General features: G+C 41.5%; 1 protein-coding gene across 1 annotated transcript; it reads right to left on the bottom strand.

Annotated features, from left to right (window-relative positions):
• Window positions 1-1,598: 1,598 nt before the first annotated feature.
• Window positions 1,599-18,557, bottom strand: usp38 (ubiquitin specific peptidase 38). Its single transcript, XM_080450065.1, has 11 exons — window positions 18,351-18,557; window positions 17,101-17,823; window positions 14,155-14,290; window positions 12,706-12,835; window positions 12,428-12,529; window positions 10,451-10,609; window positions 9,435-9,628; window positions 8,064-8,157; window positions 7,378-7,484; window positions 5,473-6,841; window positions 1,599-3,572 (listed from the first exon to the last, which is right to left on the bottom strand). Exons 2-11 carry the CDS (start codon window positions 17,780-17,782, stop codon window positions 3,393-3,395), a joined length of 3,153 nt encoding a protein of 1,050 aa, XP_080306191.1. The 5' UTR covers window positions 17,783-17,823; window positions 18,351-18,557; the 3' UTR covers window positions 1,599-3,392.
• Window positions 18,558-20,086: the final 1,529 nt, after the last annotated feature.

The following is a 20,086-nucleotide window of genomic DNA, read 5'->3' as shown; positions in this document are numbered from 1 at the left end:
TCAATAGAAAGAGGTTTAGCATACCAGGTAGACACCAGCTGTAAATTCCAATATGGGACAAGAGTGCACAGATAAACTATTGATTTTAAGATGTTTATGTATTGCTTTAACCACTTCACACAAAAACAGAATTAAAGGGATTTTGATGTGCTTACCATATTTCAGGTGATACCATGAAGCAAGAGAATAATTATTTTCGGAAACAATCTTCTGTTCCAGCTATACCTGCATCAACTTTATTTGTCTTGTAGGCCCAGGATGTTGGATATACACAATTGTAAGACGAGTAATATAAATACACATCTGGTATCCCTAACCCACCTTTGTTCTAGGAACAGCAAAAAAAGGCAGATTTTAGGCTCTTCAAATATATTATTTTGTTTCTATAACACTGGAAAATACTTACAATACAGCTCCAAGGAGCTGTGTCTGAGAGGTAGGGAACGGTTGGTATAGGGCATAGACTGTGGTATAGGGGCTATATTCAGGCCTTTAATCGTGATAGGACATGAAGTGGAGCAAGTCGTCAATCACTTTTAATACATGGGAACAATTGACAATAAGCACACCTTTCAACCCAATACATTTGATTGATTGATTGATTGATTGATTGATTGATTTAAAATGGTTTAATATTATTGAAAATAAATTCAAAAGGTTAAAAACACAATCAAGCCCGGAGGCTTTATTCCATTGTGGTTCTTCGCAGATTATAAAAAGACATGGCAGTGGCTCTCTCTCCTCAGGAAACTGAGGAGCTTCAATCACAGCAAACACACCTGACCATCACTCACTGAGAATGTTCTCACCTTTGCCATCATCTCATGGCATGGGACTTTATAGGAACAAGCTGACCCAGGTGGTGAACCAGGCCAGTAAGATCACTGATGACAAACAAATACGACTTGAGGACATTTGCAACTGATCCAGAACTAAAAAGCAACCCAGGTCTAAAATGACCCCCCCCCACCCCCTTCACCCCCCTTGTAGTGTAGCAGTCCGGGCACCTAGGCTGCTAATGTAGCTTGACAGCGTGTCGCGAGTTTGAATCCCGATTCCTACGACCTTTGCTGCGTGTCACTCCCCATCTCTCTCCCCATTTCCTGTCAGTCTACTGTATACTATCAATAAAGGCAGAAAAGACCCAAACAATTTTTAAAACAAAAAATGTCCTGGTATTGCCTAATGCATTGGTTCCCCAAACTTTTCAGCTGAGACCCAAAAGATAAATTTGGTGTCTACCCGGGAGAAAAAAACAATTATGTGAAAATAGCCAATCTACAAGCTCACAGAGATCTACAAGCAGAAATATCAAAAATATTTTTGGAAAACATTTGAAATAATTTAATTGTTGGCACTGCCTAATGTATGCTCTGTCAAATAACAGTATTTCACACCGAAAATAGCAACTCTACCAGCTTACGTGTCATGAACACATTGTGAGATTGTAAATCTGCTATTTTCGGTGCATGACACAGTCATACAGTACGACGTACAAATCATACTTTGGACGATATTTTTTATAGAGATAAGTACCCTGTCGCTCTTAGAACAATTTAATTTTCTACCCACAATACAGGCCATGACATTGTCCAGTCCAGATAATTCAGTCCCACATCTTCATCAACGTTAATCTCTCGACAATCCAGACCTTCTAAATGTCAGGTGTTCTTTTTGGGGGACAGGATGACCCAGTCAGACAGACTGTCGAAGGAAAGGTCTCAGATGCAATTCCACTTGCAGTCATGACGTGTCCCATGTCCTTGAGCATAAATAACACTCAACTCAACCTTGGGCTCGCTCATTGTAAGACCTCTCTAGATAAGTATGCCAACTAAAGAAATCAAAATCTACCTCACAATTATTCACAGCATAAACTGTTGAACTGTGTTTCTGTATGTTTTTAGTCGCCAACCTCCCCTCCACTGCGGTTTCCTCTTTGTCAGTTAAAGTAAATGAAAAATTATTCGTCACTGACCCACCTGGATAAATAAAATGATACAAATTTCCAATGGATCTTTACTGCTGGGTATGGTAAAGCATTTACATTGTCCTTAACCGCCAAATCCGATATGGTACAACAAAATGAAAATATTGACCCGATATATTGGTCAATTTCATTACTTCTCATTCCAAAATCCACATTATAAATAAAAAAGGCAAATAAAATCAAGTCTCCCTGCATGAACAAATTAGAATTCTCTGTTAAACATTATCATCAATAATGCCTCCAACTGCATTTTCAAAACAAAGGCAAAAACTTTAAATCAAACAGTATGGAATTGTGTAGATAATTCTAGCATAAAATACATACTATAATAAACTAGCTCCTGTAAATTCTCAGTGTACCAAATAGAACTGGTCCAATCATTTAGAATGGATTTTGAAGTCATATGTACATTTATTGCATGTGATATGAAACTTTTAAAACAACAAAGCACTCATCATACAGCAAATAACCAAATGTCCCTGGAACAACAGGGTGGAGGAGGGGGGGGGGGTCAAATTCCAATCCCATAACTTATAAAGGAATATTACATGCAAATCAGAAAGGTAACTGAGGGTTGTCATTGAGGCAGACAGTTGTGAGTTATGGTTAACAGAAAAATGGATCTCCAACTGTGTCTCTTTGTGATAAATGACAAGTGCTTTCTCAAATCTGTAGTGTACATGCCTCAGTGTGTGTGTGTGTGTGTGTGTGTGTGTTTGTGTGACTGTGCACGCCAGTGTTAATTTTACAAAAATTGTGATAAATCATATTCATGAACAGAAAATGTTCATGTTCAATGTCAATGTTTAATGCAATTACGATGAGAAGCTGATACAATGGATTTTACATTACACAGACTACGGGGGGCCAAAATGCTTTGCTTGCTCTTCAAAGAAAAAAGCGACAAGCGTATAAATCAGAGATTAATTTACAATTTGCATACAAGTTTATGAAGCTTTTGTTTTAAATCAAGTTATATTTCATCGTGTTTTTTTTCAAATTTAAGTGAAGTAATATAAATGTTTATTCTCCGTTGCTTAGCATTACTATCACCCCAACCCCAAATTTCAAGTGTAGGAAGCCGAGTAAATGTCAGGAGTTGTCAAAAAAAAAAAATACAAATGGAGCATGGATTGAATAAATAATTATGGGCATGGTTTTATCCAAAAGATTAAGAATATGCCAATCTAAAATGATTTAAAACTAAATTAACACTGTTGTGCATTTGTTTGTGTGTGTGTGTTCTTCAACATCTTCAGTACTCTTTATTTTCTGGCAAACAACAAAAGGTTCATGTGCAGATCTTTAGTGCCCAAGACTATATAGATCTGTATATGAACGCGTGATGTCACACGCTGAGGTCTCCCAGTCAGTCTGTTCCAGTTCCAATGAGTCTCTATGTTCAAAAGACAAGTCTGTTAACGGTGTTGAACCCCCCACCCCCACCACCACCACCACCCCCTCCCCCTCCAGAGGGCCCACAGCTGCCCGGGGGATCGTTGTCGTCAGAGCCGTTTGGCCTGAAAGAGCAGGACGACGAGGCAGTCTGAAGAGCCCGGGTCCGAGCGTTCAGCTCCTGTTCCTGTGGGGAAAATGGAGAAAGGTGATCATTTCTCAATGCTTCTTTGTGGATAGTGGCCTGGTAATTCACCAGGGTGTGAACTCATTTCTCGTTGTCTCAACACAAAACAACGATGGGGAAAAGATCCCAAAGGATTTGAGAGATGATATGGAGCGTAAAAAAAAAAGAGGGAGTCAGAAATCTGATTTGGTTAATTCTGTAGAGGACTCCCATCTTTTCAGTGTTTTGAACCAAGGCAAATCTAAATTCAACTCGACTTTATTGTCCTTCCACAAGTGCACAGTAAAGTGAAATCATCCAGACCACAGGTCTCCTACCTATCTCACCGCATTAGTTATTTTCTTCATGGCAATATGCCCTCTTGACTTATCAATAATTTAAAGGAAAAAAACGTATGGTCCTCCACTTAGCCCATGACACTCTTCTGGTGCTGGTTGTCCTCCTCTTGCAAAATCTCTCTAGCATCACAGCAAAATTGTGCAGCCATGTGCTATGCCTATGTTAGTTAATATTTTACTCTTTACTGTTGGTTGCTTTAATACTGTTGATCTAGGAACTGAAGTTCCAGAATTACACACTGAAAATACATGAAAAACATCCTGGGAGTAGAGCACTCAATAAGACCGTCCAATGTGGCCATCAATAAAACAATACTAAAGAGTAAGACCCTATGGTCTGTGCTGTGCTGCTCCTTACACCAAACTATAAGTTGGCCTAATGGTGGCGCTAGAGGAAAGGCTATAGGGTCTGAATATGTAGTGCTGTTGAAATGTTTCGGCACTGATATAGCGCTATTAGAGTGCCGTTTCAGCTCCAGCACCACTCCGAGACAATATTTTGGTGCCAATGTACAAGTAGCGCCAGTACGTACAATAGTCCGTTTTTGTTGTTTTCCCCGGGGGTTTGGTGCCCCCCGGAGCTTGGTGCCCTGGGCTGCAGCCCCGTGAGCCTGTGTGATAAGGCGGGCGTGTATAGAGCAACCAGAGAGAAAAAAAAACCTTCACTAACAGCAAAAGTAAGGTTAGTAACAGTCAATGACGCCATGTTATAGTGACAGTTCATCTCAGAGTATTGCGGCGTCCTCTAGGGTTGATTCTTGTCATCACCTACATGACTGACAACATTCCACAAACCAGTGAGTCATGAAATTACACCTCTCCCTTTAGACCGCTCAGATTTGGTTCCAAGTATAAATCAGAGCAATTTCCTCTCGTCGATGAGCTGTGTGAGGGAGAGCGTGTGAGGTTTCTTCCTGTGTCAGTTTATACCCAAATGTGTGCACAGATGCATGAGTGTGCAGCCAGCCCCACAGCTATTTCACACATGAATTTTATTAAAAAACAAATTTGAATAATGATGATAATAACAATAAGCTAATAATAATAATCATGTCAAAAAGGTGGTTACAGTGTTTGTAATGGTGTGATGTAATGATGTGATTAGTGGAATGCATTTCCCTCACATGATAAATTAGCAAGGTGACTTGGTATGAATGCCCAATGAACCACTTGGCACTGGCAGCGAATTAAATACTTGTGTTAACGTTAATAAAATCTTCCCCTTAACCTCCTGCACTTAGCAATACAATTTAAAGGCTGCTGACATGGGCTAGACCTGGACAATTTTGGCATGAAACTAATTGGGGAGTGTCAAAAGAGAGAGGGCCTATATGTGAGAGGAGTATCGTGTGATTTATACTTAGTTACACGCCCTGAAAATAGCCGATCTACAAGCTCACAACAGTGTGCGACACAGGCGCGAAACCAAGTATAAATCAGGAATATCATCGCATCGTGGCCTAGTGTGTCAGCAGCTGCCAGTGCCACCGACACGTGTCCAACAACAGCTAGACACTTTTATAACATACACATTTTCCAACATTTTGGCACGCTGGCCTCACCTGCAGGTACAGCTTGTTGTCCTTGGTAATGGCGTCCAGCAGTTCTTTCTGCAGCGGAGGCTCAGAGCTCAGTGTCAATCCGTTAGCCGGCCCTCCCCCGTTCATGCTCTGCCCCGGCGCTCCCTGTTTCCGGTAGAGCAGCACGTAAGCTGTGTCCTTGGGGAAGCGGTTGGTGATGTTCTGCACTGACTGGAAGGACGTGAATGTCACTCGACTGTCGTTGAACAGCAGCCAATCCCTGGCCTCCTGGCCGCTGCTGCTAAGTACCACCTCCACCTGTTTGGATGAGGCTGACGGGGCGGAACAGGTGGAGAGGTCCCGCTTGCCATTCCCCGAGTCCTCCTCCAGGGCGAAGTGATTGGCCTGGTGTTGCGCTCCATCCGCCCCATTAATGTTCCGGCCGTACGCGTAGTAGTGGCCGCTCTCGGACGATATCCCAGAATGCATCACCACGGAACTGAGGATGTAGGGCACAGAGTGGATCGTCATGTCGCCTCCGCCTCTATTCATCAGCTCTGATCTCTCTACTCGCTCTTCACCCTTCTCCTCCTCTTCCTCGTCTTTCTGTGAAGGTTTGAGCTTCTTTGCCAGGTTCTCGCTGCTCTCAGGGGAATCCACTTGCAGATGTGGCGGGGAGGAGGAGGTGGAAGAGCAAGATGTTCCGGGCGGTGGAGGGGCGTGCACGGGCAGTCTCATCAGAGGTGGAATGGTGACGTTGTCTAGAATCTTCCGCCGCACGTGGCACTTGGCATCGTAGGAGAAGCGCAGCAGGGTGAGGATCAGGTACTCTGGCGCAGCCACCACCCTCATGGCCTTCTCCGCCCGCTGCAGCGATCCGCACCTCTCACAGAAGTAAGCGTTCTCTGCATCCAGAATCTCCGGGGCCAGGAAGTAGTTGACCATGTCAGGCACAGAGGGAGGTGGTTCATTGGTCACGGGTGCAAAATGGACGCCGCCAGCTGGTGATTTTGCTGCTGGACCTTGTTCGGGGGCTTCGCTGCCACCGTTGACAGCACCCTGGCAAAGCCCCTTGGGATCTTCAGAGGGCCCTTCAGTCTGAGGGCCTTCTTGGGTGATGTCAGCAGAGGGGCAGAAGGCCAGCGATAGGTCGGTAAAGGGTTCGTCCTTCTCGGAGATGCTGTTGCACTGCATACAGCGGATGCCCGTGCTCAGTCTTCCACCAAACATTGTCTCAGTCAACGTCCTGCTGTCAGTTGCAGGTTTGGTATCTACCAGGGTCAAATGTGCATCTTGCATGCCCTCTGTAGGAGTCAGAGTCCCTGGGTCTTTGCTAGTAGTGTCGCTGCAAGAGACGACATTTGACTTGGCCGATTCCAGGACCTGCAGGGTTTTCTCCTCTTCATGTAACCTTGACAACAGAGGACAGACCTTCTTAGACATAATACACTTAATGTGTGTAATGATTATCATCACTGCAATTACAATGCTGGTCTATCAGAATCATTTTATCCAACAGTGAAATCCACAAGGTGGGAAAAGCGGCACTCCAAAAAATTAAAAATGCAAGACGAGTAGCTCAGTTGACCATTTTCTTTATTCCTTCAGCTGCTAACGCGTTTCGGCATGTAACCTTCATCAGAGCAAATTGAAGTACGACTCATTTGTATCTTCAGAACAAACTCTCTACAAATTCTGTACAGTTCTAAGTTGAACTGACATTGATTAACCACCTGAAGTTAACCATGCTGTCCCTATTCTGGGCATGAATGATGTCATAATACTCGATCGAAGGCGATCTACAAGGTCACAATATGTTAAGGTGAGCGTTGTGACATCAACTATTTTCACCAAATACAGTAGATTTAGTGTCAAGGGAAAAGAGGAGACCTGTGGGAGAACCTGGTCAACGAAGTATATAGAATTTGAGTGTGACTGTAGTGATACCTGTCTAGGAGAAAGCGGAGGTACTCAGAACAGTCCTGCTGGGCACCTGCATTGAACCAAGGAGGTCGAGATGCTTCAAAGAAGTTCCTGGGAGCATATGCTGCCCTCTGTAGGACAGATGCATACAGACAGACATGAACACAACGCATGCATACACACTCTTCATGTCATTATGTCATGTCATGTCAATATTGCATTTGATTAAAGTATTTTTCCAAAGTGCCTTAAAATACCATGAGTACATTGTGTAGAATCAGCAGTGGATTCAAACCCTTAACTTTGGTGCTGTCCCTGCCATGCTTTACTCATTGTTCTCTACAGGAATACATAACACTCTTATTAACCACATTAACATTAAAATCTTAACAATTGTTCACATATATATTTTTTTCTTGTTGAACAAATAGGGAAAATAACCAATGCACAAGCTCACAACATGTTGCAATGTGTCGCACTGCAACACGTTGTGAGCTTGTCGCCATTACGACAAAGTACATTGCTCAAAATAATTAAGGGAACACTTTGATCCCTTAATTCTTTTGAGCAGTTTTCGTTAGCATTATGTACACAGTTCATGAAAAAACTCAAAATAATTAAGGGATCAAAGTGTTCCCTACATTTCTTTGAGCAGTATACATTGGATGTACGTGGTTAAACATAGGCAACGGCTGAAGAATAACACTAACCTGTGTGTGTGCAAGGAAGGCAAAGATCAGCTGGAGTTTTTTCATCATTATATTGGCACCGTTTAGATGTAAAGACAACACACGCCTCCTGAAACTGGGACACAAACACTGTTATTAATTTCTCCCATAGTCAATGTCTATGATTCATTCAAGTTTAAGTCACATTACCGGAAGTAATGTTCGTAAGTCACATTACCGGAAGTAAGTAGGCTATCCATAACACAGTGGGAAACACAGGCTTCTGTCCTTCCTTCTGTCTCTCCTAATCCATTGGCATATGAAGGGAGTGGGGAAGCTAATTTAAGCTGTTTATTAGCATTTTTCTTTGTTTTAACTCGCTCTCAATTAAGATAGCCGTGGGTGCTCTCCTCTATATAGTAGCATGCTATACCATGCTGGCCACACACACACACGAGCTGGCTCAATGGTGCAAACTTATGAAGGACTTTGATATAAACACCCCAAAGCACTAGCCTTGGTGCATATTGGTGCACCAATAGAGCACCTAAGTCTGACATCACTGCCGCTAGAGGGCGCCAACCCCCTGGGCCACAGCGTAATTTATTTTGTATTGAAATCCCCATAAGGCAATCTTAGATCGCGTCATATAAGAACTGTGTTCCAGAAACAAACAAACCACCCCGGGGATTTTCCTCATATGGATATGAAGCATCAACTGATGGTGGAAAAGAACACATTTATCCAAAGAGTAAGAAAATGTAAAAAGAATTCTGAGGCTGAGGCTGTTTTCCTGCGTTTTTCTCCTCAGTAGGGATCTGTAGTGCCAGTTGCGGCCTCAAGTACACACATAGTTTGGATGTGCACGCCCCAGGGGATACATGGACTAGTAATAAAACACTAAAGATTGGAAGCAGGCTGTCTGAGGAAAACGCATTGTGTACCTGCATGTTTTCAATGCAGTCATCCATCACCGCCATCATGCACCAATATTGAGTTATGTGCTTTTGTAGCACTAATAAAAGTTCAACATTTTGCAAGCAAGGAGTTTCCAATCTCTTTTAAAGTAAACATTAACCATGTTATGAATTAATCCTGTCATTTTCTATGTTAGGTCCCAAAATCAATACAAAAAAAAAAGAATTAGATGAACTAAAAGAGCTAATGTGTTTACATGCAGGTATTATTATTATTAATAAACGTTGTTTTTTTTTTTCACAGTATAGCACTTACTGAGATAAAGGCTTAAGATTAAGCTGGGAATAGTTTTACTTGAATTTACATCAGCCTCGTACTACTGTACCAACCAAGAACCCTGCCATCAACAAACATTGTGTCTTCCCATGCATTCCCTTTCACCTGTACCACTGAAAATGCACTTTTAACATGCCATGTACGTTGAGCAGCACTCACTCGGTGGCCATGAAGAGCGTCTGGATGATGCTGTTCATGTAGCAGGTATTTCCCAGGTTCACCAGGCCTGTTTTTCCTGTCTCTGACTTCCCAGCCAGCCTCAGTAGACCTGGGGCAAGTGAGTTGGATTGAGAGGTCCAGGCACTTTGGTTTAGAACCAGCTTGATCTTCTCCTCACTGGGCTTCGGAAGATCCTGGAAAAACACAGTGAAAAAAATACAGGACGATCGGTCACACTCTTGGAACACTAAAGAGAAAAGAAAGGCCCCCTTTCATACCTTATGGATTGCAGTGATGACAGTGTTTTAATATGTTAAACCTTTCATCACATAAGTGCAATTTATCAATTTTGTGCTGTATAATAATAGTTTAACCACTTAAACCTCATATAGAATTGGCTGACCGGAGTCCCTCAGGGGCCTACTAGGTCTATACTTCACTAGGTCTATACATCAAAGAAATATTCGACTATTCGACTATCAAAACCACTATTCGACACTGTACATCAACGTTGAATATTCACTAAGATAAATCATAACTTGTAGATTTGTTAATAAACAAATTATAGCAGTCAGTCCATGGAGTCCAATCTACAGCCTCAAGCAGCTAGGGGTTTAGTCCAATAAGTTCATGCAGCTCATTTGTAAGTAACAGCCTCTCAGAGCCAATCGATGACTGTTAGTTCACCAACCTCCAGGTTAAGTTAACCCTTTACTGGTTGTATCTGAGGGGTGACGAAATGTTATCATTTATATTGGATGATGTTATATCTCCTGCGATTATTCGACTTTCGACTACTTTTTGAGAGTTAAAGTCGCCTTCTAAAAATCTGCATTTGTGAATTCCCTAGTCTTGACTAGCCTCCCCCCTCCTTTTTTCCCATCTATACCAAATCTCTTCACTGATAAAAGCTAAGCTTGTAAATCTACATTTTCGCCGAATTAATGTTTGTGTGGTTAAAACTTTCCTTTTCTGCAGAGCCAGTTGTATAAGACGTGTCCCGTGGTTCTGTTTACCTTGATGGCCTCCAGAATGGGTTCATAGAGTTCAGGGAAGCCAGAATACTGGTACATCATACAGTGGACCAGCTCAGTGAACTGCAGGAGAAAGGCCTTACTGGTAGGAAGGCCGTCTGTCCTCAGAGACTGAACCAAATGGACCACATGTGGTACAACCTAAGGATATGGACGGACAGACAGAGGGTGTTTTAGAATGAGTATACCTGTATATTGACATACCTGTATTAAAACTAGTATACTGGGAAAGTGAGGGAGAGCTTTCGGGACAGAGAGGGAGAGATAGATACCTTTATTGACCTCAAAGGGGAAAATTCCGGTGCCAGAGCCAGCACAGTAAGTTACAGATAAGGAGTACAATAGGTACAGAAGAATAACAACACAATAAATAAACCTTCAACAAATATAAATAAAGTATACAGATGTATACACCCTATATAATAATCTTGCCTGGTGCAGAGCAAGAGACACTGCCAATAAATATAAAAGTATACAGACGTATACACTCTATACAAGTTTGGGGATCGATCCATCCAACTTCGTCTGCTTATCCACAATCGGGACGTAGAGGTAGCAGTTCCACCTAGCCTGGGATCAATACCATTTTCGGGTTTCTGATCCGTTTGGAGCGGAAATAAACTTTACGTCATCAGGCGGCCGGAACCATAAATGTGCAGGTCACTTTCTGTGGTTTCTATCATGAATAATCACATAACTGAAGAAATCAAAACTGGCCATTGTGAAATGTTTTATTTAATCTCACTTAGAACATCTCCAATAGTTGAAAATAGTCAGATGTTAATAATATTACTGTAGTCAAATAATTGTGTTCCCAAAATAAAAGTTGCGGTAGGCAACTTTGGAGAAGTCATTCATCAACTCTGTCTGGATACAAGCATACTACCATGCTTAGCTCTATTTTTGCAAGCTCTATCAAAATCAAACTAGAGTATACTATTATATGATCATTTAGCAGACTAAAGCGCCATTCCCTCCGGGTAAGACAACTATAACTATATCGTTCACCATTGTATTTATTTTTATAGTCTGTGTGAACGCTGCCATCCACTTGAATTAGAATGATTTTTAAAACTATACTTTTATAGTTATAGTTATAGTGCTCACTGCTCAGTGTGAATGGCCCTTAACACAGGGCTAACTGGGGGAATCTGTCATTAATGTTTACAGTCGCTCCGCTCTGGCCATCCATGTTCGCTGTTGTTTTATTTCTTGAGCGATCATACTCTGCTTTCTTTTTTGGTCGTTTTCTTGAATACACTGTTGTTGGCAGCAGCGGAATAGGACCTTTTGTGGATACTGGCTTTTGGCCAAGTTAAACAAAGTAAAAAGATACCAACTACTGCCTGCTAATCATTCGTGTGTGCATGATTGACAGGCAGTAGTTCAAGTTCATCGAGCTCCCCTGATTGGCCGAGAGACACTTTAAGGGGGAAAGAGGAAAATCCAAATACAGAGGCATGGAATAACACAGGGGCTCACTGCATTTTCTCTCATACCACATGATTTATAGATAGCTTACAGAGTGTTATGAAATGTTTTACTCCAAGGACACTGCCTGCTGCACCTTTAATTGGTATCAAAATAATCATGATTACCCGAGAGATTTCAGTCTTGTTAGGTTAGTATTTTCCTGTGCTGTGATGCTTTTAGGAACTTATGGAACTGATTGAATAAAGTACCATCTCGTGTCAGCATATACAAGTGTTTCACACATAATTTGTCAAAACAGCTTCGCTGAGCCGGGGCAATTTGGGAAAAGGTCCTCTACAGGGTCGGAAGCTATTTAAGCCAGAACATAAGAAAACGATGAAGACAAAAAAGGAGTTGAATGAGAGGGAAATAGGCTGTGGGGAAAGGGCGAGGGAAACAGACAGAGCGAGAGAGAGAGAGAGGGAGAGAGAGAAATGGGCTGTGGGGAAAGGGAGAGGGAAACAGAGAGAGAGAAGGTGCCCTTACCAAGTGGAAGGCCTCAGGGGAATGCTGGAAACTCAGCAGCATGTGGGAGAGTACGACTAGCGCCCCCTGGCGCACAATAGGGTACCAGAGGCGGTTGAACACCTATGGAAAAAGGTCAAGTTATTGCACCGATCAACCAACCTCTTTATCTATTCATCTATCTATCCATCCATCCATCCCACCAACTATGGCAATTTCACAGGGATTAAGCAAGAGAGACAGGAAAAGAAAGAAAGAAGCCAATAATCAAATTAAAGAGATGTGTTCTCCTGACTCACCAGCTCGATCTTGAGCAGAGTGACGTCTATAAGGATGGTGAACTTCTGTACCGCAGCCAGTCCTTTCAGCAGGGCGATAACCCAGGTGTCAACATGCTGGGCCAGAGGCCAAGAAAGCCAGCCTATCATCCTGCACAGGTTAAACAAGACCAGAAGAATGGTATTTGAAAAGTATGTGACAATGCATTACATTGGATACATGATACTGATTGATTGATTGATTGATTGATTGATTGAAATTTTTATTAGGCAAAGAATGTAAAACAACACAGTTACATTTATAATGCTTTTGTCTAAAAGGTCCGGCCAAAAAAGTCCTTGCGGACTTGTTTCCGTTGGGGTCCTTGAATTAATTTCATAGACATATATAGTAGCAACCTGTGTATTTTGAGGGAATACTGAAGCATTCTGATGCTGAATGAAGTTGCTTCTTTCTGAAGGGTACTACGCATATATTGTTTTAAAGTTATTACTACTATTTAAACATTTTTGTGTGGAGATATTATAGTAAGCACCCTTTTTAACACCACCATTGAGTCATTTGCTTGCAGGATCGCTGGCTATATGCCTTAATACATTATAATTGCCCTCTACAACTACAATTAAAAATACCTTAGATAATTAATTTATTTTAGAAATAGTTCATCTTTTACTCAAGAGGGACAATGCCTGTCGCAAGTTGATGGTGTCATTTGTCCATGTGTGGTCCAGCCCTATGGCATTTATGGAATGCATGTGCCATTAAAAACTAACTTAAAGGTGAATATGAGCATCAAAACAATATTTTAAATACACAGATGGACAAATGACATCATCAACTTGTGACGGGCGCTGTCCCCCTTGAGTAAAAGATTAACCGTTTCTAAAATAAATACAATATTTAAGATGTTTTTAATTTTAGTTATAGAGGGCAATTATAATGTATTAAGATGGCTTATTAGCCAGGGGTCCTTTTAACACCGTGTGCATTTATCATTGTGTAAATAATCTTAACACTGGTATTTCACATCCTGGGTGGGCGAAATAAGTATTTGATCATATGGAATCGCGATATCTCACCAGTCTTTGTAGGTAACTTTTTTATTGCGGTCACTCTGCACAATTTACGACTATGCAAAGTCTGTGCAAGACTTACATTAAGTACCTCACATTAGCCTAGGGAACTGTGTCTGTGCTCAATGCTCATGTCATGATCTGTTTGCTATGTTGCTCCAATACACTGTGGGACTCTAATGTGCAGCTGCAACCAGTTGCATGCCTAAAGCCTGTACAAGTCGGTACCAGGGTTGCTACTATGCAAATGTAAATGTTTCTTCTGCAATGTCACCAAGAAAATACTTGAACTGTTATTGCTTGGTGAATAAAGTGAAAGTCTATATTATTGTATATCTACCTATAATGCCACAACATCCATTCACATACGTTATAGAAGAACTGTAACCTGCTAACCTGCAGAGTGCTTGAGTGATGCTGGCGTCTTTGACGTTGTGGTCTGTGGTGAGGCTCTTGATAAGCACATTGATCATCTGGAGTGGAATGTGCTGCACCAGGCTGGCCAGGGCAATGGATGGATCAAAGGCAGAGTCTACAGAGGAAAGCAAAAATGTTAAAATAAATATAACTTAGCCAAGAGGTTAATTCTACAGGCTCATATGAGCCCCCACGTGGCCTAAGCTCACATCCAACCAGTGGCTGTAGCCCCTCTACCGCCTCCCTCTAAAGATTTGTCTTAATTTGTCCAAATGAAGAAGAAATAAAAAAGGGAATGGACTGCATAATATACAATTTTTCTTGTTTAATTAAGTATAGCCTAGTATTTTCAAAGTCAAATCATTGGACATCCAAAGCTCACTACTGCCCTCCACTGTGTATTTTGAGGGAGGAAGCCAGAGGAATAACAGGCCAACCACAAAAACCCACAATTCTGTAGAAATAGCCTAAGTGCCAGTTGATGGATGACATTCATGCCCAGCTGAGGAGTGGAGCATAATAGGGCAAAACTCATAACCTGAGTTCTCTGCGATATGAATCACTGTTGTGCGTAAACTGGCAAGATTTCAGCAGGAAGATTGATGCAATTCTCCTTCCCACATAAAGAAAATACTGCCTAGCATTAGCCTACACATCATGGCAGGAGCAAATTCAACAAGTTCACCACTTAAGCCCTATTTTCAAAAATGTATAGCTCCCAATGCGTCACATCACAGTGCGTTGTGAGCTTGTAGATCTGTCATTTGTGTCTTTAGTAAAAATGTGAATATAAAATGTATATTGCATTCATTAATGGTAGGGTAAGTGATTAAATAAGTGAAATAGCTCTATTTTCTGAATTCAACATGTGTTGAATGAGTGTTCACTTTGTTCAGTAACAGGAGTCTCCATGTCTGTCCAGCTCTTTAGTAGATAGAACATACATTCTCAGCTCAGGATACCAATTTTATCCAGTCAGGAAAGAGAACTCACACAGGATACAGGATAAACAAGTGAAATTAGAAGTGATGACAAAGAAACAAGCTGACAAAATTGGAACACTATACAACTTAAGCTGATAAATAGGTTCTCTTTCATGATTGACTGAAATTTCTGGTGGCAACCCACCAGAAATTTTATTTTCTATTTATTAGAACTGGAGACAGGGAGAGCCATGTTACTGAACAAACGCTCTATAGGAAATGATTACTATCAGAATACAGTGCTTTGACCCTTTAACCAAAAAATATCACTTACCCTACCTTCAATAATGCATTTGATTCTTTAAAATGTTTAATGGGCTGCTTAGCTCTGGTCCATAGCACTATGGACCAGAGCTACCCTAGGCTAACGGAAGGGCTCCTTCGGACATGGAAGTTTATACCATTCACTCATCATGATGTATGAGAATGGAGTTATTCTCAGCCTGGCTGAAAATAACTGCATTTCTCATTTAACACCCAAATATGATAAGAAAATGGACCTACCCAGCACTAATCAGTCATAAGACAATGAAGGAGCCAGCCTTTATGCTACAATATACAGTTATGAAAATCTTTATAGAATCTGTATTGATTTAAGATCAAACAGATATAAATGAGAAAATTAAGAGATGGGATCAAAGTATGCCGTTGCTGGCAGCCTGAATAATTTGAAAGAGGAAAGTGTTCCAACGTGCTGGAGTGGAGTCATCATGGGTTTTGTAAAGTCAAACCAGTACTGGCAATTACACTGTATTATGAAACAGTTCACATAGACAGAATTTTATTTGAGAGTTCAGTTTACACCTCTGATATTCTTGTGCCAACATATATAAATATGAAGACTTAGATCTACCAGTTATTTCGACTTTTCAGTGTCCCACGAGGCCTTTCATTTGTATACTCTCATAGTTAAATTGCTGTGTGGACACCGATTTTGCATCGTGCCTGGTGTGATCCCCATGGTCAAGTGTATTATTCTTTATTTAATTTGTATTCTTATTTGTTTTGGCTCGGCTCTTGACACTTGCTCTTAGCTGTAGCCTACCTCCTGTGTTTCATTCATTATTACTGCTGTTGCTTGCTGCTGTGACACCCGAATCTCCACATGGGGATTAAATGATGCTTGTTATGCAAGTTCAGGGCTTGATAATAACGCATTGATCATTAATTTGAATCAGCTGTGTGGAGGGAAATCTAAAACATGTAGGAAAGGATACGTCGTAATCCTATATTACTAACCTTCCAAATAATTTGCAGCTGCAAGACTACAGGAGTGTCCTCCTGCAACACGAACAGCCCGCTGTCTGAATGACAGATTTCAACTAAACCCAAATATTATGGTCTGTATTGAGTTTCTATAGCAAAAATGTGCTGGTGCTACAGTAGTTTCTACAAAACCTGCTGCTATACATAAAATGTAGCAAATTCTCTTGGGCAGCAGACAGTGCTGTGGCAATGAAAAAATTGGATGGACAAGCTGACTTTACACTAAGCCTCTGCCTGAAGACCAAAAGTCTAATATCTCCCCCGGCCAAGGGGGAATTCCCCTTTAGGCTAGTGGTTATTAAGATGTTATGCTTTAGTGTCCCTTCCTGCGTGGGAGACCTGAGTTCAAATCCCGGGCATCACATTATGCTATAAGAATAAGAAATGCACGTGTCAATTTAGAAGGATTCTGATTCACTAATATGCACTTGGTAATAACACAATTGGCCAGTATGCAGCATGTCATGACTCCATGTCATGATTGTGTGGTGCAAACTTATTTTGTGCAAAAAGTAAGAACATTTCTAACATTGTCTGTGATGAATTTCACCCACTTGTTTTACTTCTGTAAACCTGTGATGTGACAATAAACCTGATTCTAATTCTGATGAACATTTACTTCAACTTTTGATCATTTTCCTCTACTATAGCATCATTCTTGGAGGAGTCGTCTCACCGGTAGAGGAGATGATGGCGAACACCTCCTGCAGGGAGGGCAGCAGAGTGCCCGGCTCAGCCTTCCAGATGTTCTGCAGCAGTGTGCTGACCTTGGTCACCTGACCCACATATTCCCGTAGCTCCCTCTCCTGGCTGGCGGGGCAATTGAAGTAGCTGATGGTCCTCACCAGCTGCTGGCAAAACAGAATGGCCGTCTTGTCCTTAGGTATGCACTGCAGGAAGTCTGACAGCATGATGCTGAGGCGGGCGCAAAGGACCGGCTCGGGCCGCTCGCATACCATCCTCAACACCTCCACCTGGACGACACTGAAGATCTCCAGCACCGAGGGGCAGCTGATGAGCAGACGCAGGCCGCAGTGGATGTAGTCTATAACGGCCGGGTCCTTGCGGTCCAGGGGGCCGTAGCCCTGCTGCAGCAGGCCGAGGACAAAGTCTTTGGTGAAGAAATGCTCAAACTCAGGGCGGTGATAGCGAGCGTAGGCTTCAAGGACCTGGAAGCCCACCTTCTTCTGGAAGGCATCTTCGCCCAGTAAGATGAACCGGGCAGTGAGAGTGTACAGCGCCTTACATTGCTCCTCCGAGACTTCCTTCTCTGCGGCTTCCACCACCCTCTTTACAATGGCCCTCTTCAGGTTAACAGGGTGGCTTGAGCACACCAAGGCCTCCAAAATCTTGTCCATGATGATGACAGTCTATAGAAAGGAGGGATAAAGGACCAAACCTGCACAAAGAGAGCAAAAAAAAAGGACTGACTCAGCTAGATGGCACCTGAAAATGGACAACTGATTTCATGATGTTTACATCTAGCTTATAACAAACTACAGTGTTACTTTGCTCCACAAACATCCAAATTAAATGTCCATTAAGCAGCTTGGCTATACATCCCTCTCCGTTGTGTTATGATGACATATTACACCGTCATCAACAGTACATAGAGAATAGCGCTAGTGTGTATGTCATGCTAACATTAGCATGGCTATGTAGTAAATAGACAAGTATGGTAGTTTTAAAGAGCCCACAAAGCTACGTAAAGTTCCTCAATACAATTCCCTTTGACTGGCAAGTGACCGAGGCAGTGGGTTCTCCTCTTAGATGTCGAATATATCATTTAACATTTAAATAACGTCCACACTGAACGAACAAAGCGACACAACTAGGCCTAGCCAATAGCCATGTAACGTTATAGGTGCCACTGACTTAGCATAAATGCTGTTATCAACGTACAGAACAGTCGTATTAAGTCCTTACCCAGATGAATCATGACACGACTGTCCGTCCTGATAATCCTTACAGTACCCGCAAGACGTGACTTATTCTCTGACACCTAAAACCTGTTATTATGTGTTTTTCTACTGCTTTAAATCAGCTGATTACCCTCCCTCTGACGTCATTCCCGTGGACGGGAGATCCTACGAGGACCCCAAGCATGACACATTTCGTCTAGTCAGTGCCTGATTCTAGGGCCTACCTCATAAAAAGCAAACATAAATACAAGGTTTAATGCTGCATTTTTACACTAGTAACTGATTTGTTTTTTTTTTCGTACAGTGTTCAACATAACGTACTAACAGTGGTGGAAGAAGTACTCAGATATTTACATAAGTAAAAGTAGCAATACCACAATATAAAAATAATCTGTTACAAGTAAAAGGCATGGGTAATATGCCTGGGTTCAAATGTTACTTGAGTAAAAGTACAAAAGTACATCAAACTATACTTAAACTAGGCTACCAAAAGTAAAAGTATTAAAATGTTTGAAAATAGCCGATCTACAAGCTCACAACGCTATGCTGAGCATTCTGAGCTTGTAGATCGCCACTAGCCTATCACAGCGCGAGAGTCTCCCGGGCTATGGGAGCTATGGGCTCACTGTAAATCTCGCGACACCGTGCACACACCGGCAGCGTTGCCATGTTTGCTTATTATAAGCGACTTTGGACTTGTTTTGCATGTTGCGTTTTTTTTGTTGATTGATTGATTGAATACTTTATTAAAAGTTTGCAAAAAAAGCACAAAGTACAGTTCTATACATGGTCTGCTAAAGGATCAAAACCATGTGTATTGAATACACATGGACCCCCATTGGGGTCCATGTGTAGGCTATTCAATACTATGCAAAAAACATCATATAAATGAGTAGTAAATCAAAAAGAAAAATATGTACAGTAAACAGTTCGGGTGGGCGATTTCTGGTGATAGGCTTGGACTTTTTACAGGGGCCAGTTCCGAATTGCAGCCACCTGTTAGTGCTCTTTTAGAGCGGTTTTGAAGGAGAGTAAGGATTCACACTTTTGTATGACTGTTGGTAGGGCATTCCACATTTTGGTGGCATAGGCATAGGCTACAGTAGAACGAATTTAACCCCTTGTTTGAGCCAAATCTGTGTTGAATGTGATTTGTGGAGCTCTCTCTGTTGCTGTGTTTGCGGACGTCGTTTTTGAAGTATTTTGACAGGTAGGCCTATGGTTGTCTTTGTGGTGTAGTGTATCTTATAGACCAGGCCCATTGCAAACTGCTGTACTCTGTCCTCTACCCTGAGCCATCCTCATCCTACTCATCTATTTATCTATTTTATTGTTTTATTGAACTGTTGTTGTTGTTGTTTTTATGTTTTTTTCTTTCTGTACTGCATTGTCCATGTGTGTCTTTCATGTTCAAGTAGGCTATGTGCTTGTTGATTACCTGATATCTTTGTACTTAAAAGATTGTCAATAAGATTTTTTTTATTTTTATTTGGGTGTGCTTCCAATTGTCTATTTAATTATTGTTTAAGCCAGTGGTTCTCAAATATTTTCATGTCAAGGACCCCCATCAAATGTATTTGTCCACGGACCCCCATCTGAAAATATTTGTACCAGGTTTGTGTTAAAATGCTATTCCACATTTTTCAAGATTCTATTTTTAAATATTTATATATAGCAGATTAAAAAATATTTTGAAAATAACTGATGTACAGTATATAGGGCATAGCAGTGGCGGCCATT

Source organism: Gymnoscopelus braueri (genome assembly GCF_963280865.1).
Source record: "Gymnoscopelus braueri genome assembly, chromosome: 2".
In the NCBI taxonomy this organism is placed as follows: Eukaryota; Metazoa; Chordata; class Actinopteri; order Myctophiformes; family Myctophidae; genus Gymnoscopelus; species Gymnoscopelus braueri.
Note: the sequence above shows the minus strand (reverse complement) of the source record. Positions and strands in the feature narration are given on the sequence as shown.

Bases quoted from the DNA above. Each gene is read 5' to 3' on its own strand.
- usp38 (XM_080450065.1), bottom strand. From the start codon at position 17,782: ATGGACAAGATTTTGGAGGCCTTGGTGTGCTCAAGCCACCCTGTTAAC. The intron at 9,629-10,450 runs GTAAACAGAACC...GTGTTTTTCCAG, and splicing joins CCATTCTGGAGGCCATCAAG to GATCTTCCGAAGCCCAGTGA. The intron at 6,842-7,377 runs GTATCACTACAG...TCTGTTGTCAAG, and splicing joins CTCCGCTTTCTCCTAGACAG to GTTACATGAAGAGGAGAAAA.